This window comes from Tribolium madens, unplaced genomic scaffold (genome assembly GCF_015345945.1).
Source record: "Tribolium madens isolate multiple individuals breed KSU strain unplaced genomic scaffold, Tmad_KSU_1.1 Scaffold_71;HRSCAF=194;Tcas5.2_LG6, whole genome shotgun sequence".
Classification (NCBI taxonomy): domain Eukaryota; kingdom Metazoa; phylum Arthropoda; class Insecta; order Coleoptera; family Tenebrionidae; genus Tribolium; species Tribolium madens.
In genome coordinates, this window is record NW_025401041.1 from 1,269,134 (window position 1) to 1,273,611 (window position 4,478).

Below are 4,478 nucleotides of genomic sequence, written 5' to 3' on the forward strand. Positions count from 1 at the left end.
AATGTTCTGATTTTGTATTTTCTAAAGTTATGCTAATAAAACAAAATATGTACTATGTTTTTAAAACAACTGATAGGTACACTATTACTAAAATAGTTTTGATTATGATCGGCGATAAAATAGAAACCTTCCAAGGTAGGTGCTACTTTTTCGTTGACATTTAGTATTCCAAGAAATGTTTTTTTATATAAAATATTAGTACCGTTAACTAATTTGTTTAGTGACATTTTGGTTATAATATATTTATTTTGAACACGTCTTATACTGGTTTAATGAATTTCAAGGAAAACAACGATTTTAATTATTCTGATGTCAATTACCTACATTAGCGGAAAATTTTGTGTTATAATTGTGTCCATTTTTATTTTTTAGATCACCCTGTACATTAATATAACTTTCACGATCGAATTTCACATAACGAATTTTTGTAACGATATGAAAACATACAATGGACCGTAATGACGGTGATAATTAGGTACACAACTTTACAAAATCATGATAATGACCTAGTTTCCATTTCTAAAATAGTGATTTATAATTTTGCTTCCCAAGACCTTGCAAAATTTATCATCTGGGTTCAAAAAAAACACAAATTTATTTTTAAAAAGACAAAATTTGTTGACTTGTTTAAATGTGTCATGGTATTAGTGCTCAAAGTAAAAGTTTTTCCTCAAATTTTTTCCTGAACCCATATTAAAAAAATCATGCAATTCGTTGCGACCGTCCCACCAGCTCCCACCAATTTCAAGCCTATATAATCGCGTACCGAAAGTTCCACATCTTCAGTTGGAAAAAGAAGAGCGGTTCGAAGTCGAGCGGGCACCGTTTTTAGCAACAATGAAAGTTTTCCTTGTGCTTGCCCTCTGTTTGGCTGTTGCCTTTGCCGAAGACAAGAAAGAGGAGGAAAGACCCAAGACTTTCAAACGACTCATTCCCGCCGATGTCCTCAGAGGTAAACAAGAAAATTTTTACATTTAGTTTTTTTATTGGCGACATCCTGCCATTATTACGGTCGGCTTCTAGAACAAGACCACTTTTACTTTTGCTTTGAAACTGGTTTTATTAATTAACCGCACCTTTAGGTTATTGGAACGATTTTACTCTCGATTTTCAAATACCGCGGCATATACAGGGTGGCCTTCATTGCTAAGTAGGGCATCGGCAGATTTCGGTTCCGCTTGGCTACTAACTTTTTATTAGTCATTCGATTGTTTTATTTGAACAGCGGATATTCGCTGGAATTGCAACAAAGGTGAACGACTATTTTCAAAAAACGGAGATTGAACTCGGATGCAGTCCCACGGTAGGAAACGGAAACAGCTCAATTTACACTCGCAAACAAAGAAAATGATGTAATCAAGTCGAAACTGAATTTTAATAGGCACCGATACTTTGTCATTTAAACCCACAGCTGCGAAAACTGCAACCATTTTTTTTGTAAAGTACTGTGGAATGTTTACCTATCAGACAATATACAAGGTGTAAAATATTTCAGGAAGTAATAATATGGAGCAAAACAGAAAAAAAGTCTTAATAAACATGGGTCCGCAAAGTAATGGTTTTATACGTTTTCTAAAAATTTTCACATTTGTTATATGTTTATTAAGGTTTTTTCGTTTATTTTGGTCCATACTATTACCTCCTTAAATATTTTACAATCTTTTTTTAACACCATGTATAAAAGTTCTGAAAATTAGTAAGAAAATATTTACTAAAATTATATTATAGATATAGAATAAGCTTTTCTTAAAAATATCCTGGCTTTAGTAGTGAGTAAAAAATATAAAAGGAAAGGAACAACAATTCCAAAGTTTTTGTCAAAATTGTTAAAATCGATACTTGTATTAAAACATAGTTTTCATATGGATGATAAATAATAAGTTGAGAAGCGAAATGTATATTTTAGGTTATAATTTTTTAATCAATTAATTACGTTAATTATTACTTGTATGAAGATATTAATTTAAGTTAAAATAATCATTATTGTTTTCAAACACAAATTTTTGATATTTTAGTCAAAGAGTCCATTAGTGGGTTAAATTTTCAATTAAATAACAAAATAAATGAATTAATTTTGCAATAAAGAGTTATACAGGGTGTGTCAGAACTCGCGACTTAGAGAACAATTTCAAGTAAGATAAGATACCAGGAACATGGAAAAAATGTTTAATTTTGCTTAATTTTTACCATAATAACAGAAATTTAGGTTTTCATGTTCATAGTTATAAAAAATTTTGACATCTATTTTTTGACGTTTGATATTTTTTATGTCCATTTAATGTTACTGATGATCTTGTATATGTTTTTTTTATAATATTGAGTCAAGGAACAAAAATTTTGTCAATAAAAGCCACAAATAACATTAAACAGAGTTACAATTTAGGCTATAGATTCCTTGTTTCTTCTTCTAATAGCCTGTAGCAAAAAAGTTATTTTTACAACAGAAATAAATACAAAGTGCAAAATTTTAACTCTCATAACTTCGACATTTTTATAGATAGAATTTTTTTAACATTTTTTCCATGTTCCTGGTATCTTACCCTACATGGGGCGGCGCGAGTTCTGGCGCACTCTGTATAGTGTCAAATTAGTTTCTTACATAGAGTTTATTTAATAATGTATGCTCATTTAGAATAAGAAGAAAAACAAAGTTAAATTCGTTCATTTTTTTCTATAATTTCTTATTCTATTCATGTTTTTGTTTTTTAACTGCTACGACTTCGCTCTAAAAACTCTACATTTTATGATTTTTGCAATGCATAGGTATTTATCTTTTTGATTAATTTTGTGTAATAATGTGTTTTCTTTGGTTTCAGATTTTCCCGGAATGTGCTTTGCTAGCACAAAATGCGCCACAATAGAACCTGGCAAAACCTGGGAATTGCATCCATTCTGTGGCCGCTCTACTTGCGTAGTCTCTGAAGACAAACCCCCACGTCTTCTTGAACTCGTCGAAGACTGCGGTCCACTTCCACTTGCCAATCCCAAATGCAAGCTTGATGAAGAAAAGACCAATAAAACTGCTTCCTTCCCTGACTGTTGTCCAGTGTTCAAATGCGAAGAAGGAGCCAAATTGGAATATCCCGAAATTCCAACTGTCGCTCCAGTCCCTGAAGCTAGTTCTACAACTCCGAAAGCTTAAATTATTCTGATTTTTTTTATAAAAAAATTCCACTGTTTTACAGTTAGTGATGAAAAACTTAGATAGTGAGACAAATTAGATGTCTTTGTATGTGATACATTTTTATTTTTGTTTTTGTATGAATGAAATTTCCGGTTCATATCCAAGTTAATTTTTACTGTTCACAATTATCTGTTAATTTGTCGGCGTGATTCGGAAATAAATTAATTTATTAAAACAAAGACTTTTCTAATTTTTTTGGACACACTTATCTGTTAATGAAAATATTTTGTTGCTAATAAGCAACATGCTCCTATAATGAAATATCACAACTGTTACTTTATTCAAGGCAAATAATCATTATAAATAAAATATACCCACTGTCAAATTTTTGAAATCTTTTGTATTTTTTTTTTTTTTTAATAAACTGGTGGTTACTTATTACTGAAATACCTAATAGTAAACGAGTAAAACTTGTCTTTATAGCTACAAGAGATGCTGGAAAAACGTCCCCAAGATTGCGTAAAAGGTGTAATATACCCAATTGTTTTTTGGCTAATACGCTTTTAAAATTATTAAATTTTAGAAATCAAACAAAATTTTTACCGTTATTTATAAAACAAATTAGAATGGCTCTGGTACTTGTGGTATCTTTATTTCTTATGTTCAGATAAAATAAATTGCAGTGACAAAACCCGGTGAATTAATCTCCAGTGCACCGACGAGCGAGGCATCTATCGGTGGTTCAAGACATTACGTTTTATTCAAAGATGACAGTTTAAGCCGTTTGGGCTACAGAGAGGATAGATGGAAGGAGAATTGGCGGCAAACATGGCCAACTTCATCTGTCTTCCGCTGCGCTCCATACGGCCGTAACATACTGTCGATTTTATATGAATGCGTTGAATTCTACTAACCTCAAAAAATCGTCCGGTAACAAGCGTCATCTACTTGATAACTTAAAGACTATAGATATTTCAAATTTGACTATTTTTGTCAAATTTTCAATCATTCTTTTAAAAAGTTCAAAGATCGGCAAGAAATGTTTTATTTGTAGAGAAAAAGATACTTTATTTGAAATACTTAGTGATATAGCAGCTCGTGCTGAATGGTTAAAGAATACTCCGGAACTTTGTGGTAATTCTATGAGCTTGTTGGTCCATGAAAATGAAATGAAAGAAGACGGATTAAAAAGCAAAAATCTCTAAGTACACGTTTTTATTTTAAATTGAAATAAGAGATCCTAATTAAACATAAAAAAATACAAATTAACTCACAAAAGTAAAAAAAAATAAAATACATTTTTAATACTTTTTATTGTTACAGGAGATGAATATTCATTTTTAAAACAAAAATT

The 4,478-nt window shown here is 30.8% G+C and overlaps 1 protein-coding gene across 1 annotated transcript; it reads left to right on the forward strand.

Annotated features, from left to right (window-relative positions):
- Positions 1-768: 768 nt before the first annotated feature.
- On the forward strand, positions 769-3,518 carry LOC123008503. Its single transcript, XM_044404332.1, has 2 exons — positions 769-952; positions 2,817-3,518. The coding sequence occupies exons 1-2, from the start codon at positions 838-840 to the stop codon at positions 3,140-3,142; spliced, it is 441 nt and encodes a 146-aa protein (XP_044260267.1). The 5' UTR covers positions 769-837; the 3' UTR covers positions 3,143-3,518.
- Positions 3,519-4,478: the final 960 nt, after the last annotated feature.

Excerpts from the sequence above, each read along its gene's own strand:
- LOC123008503 (XM_044404332.1), top strand. The coding sequence starts at position 838 with ATGAAAGTTTTCCTTGTGCTTGCCCTCTGTTTGGCTGTTGCCTTTGCC. Across the intron at positions 953-2,816 it reads TCCCGCCGATGTCCTCAGAG|ATTTTCCCGGAATGTGCTTT; the intron begins GTAAACAAGAAA and ends CTTTGGTTTCAG.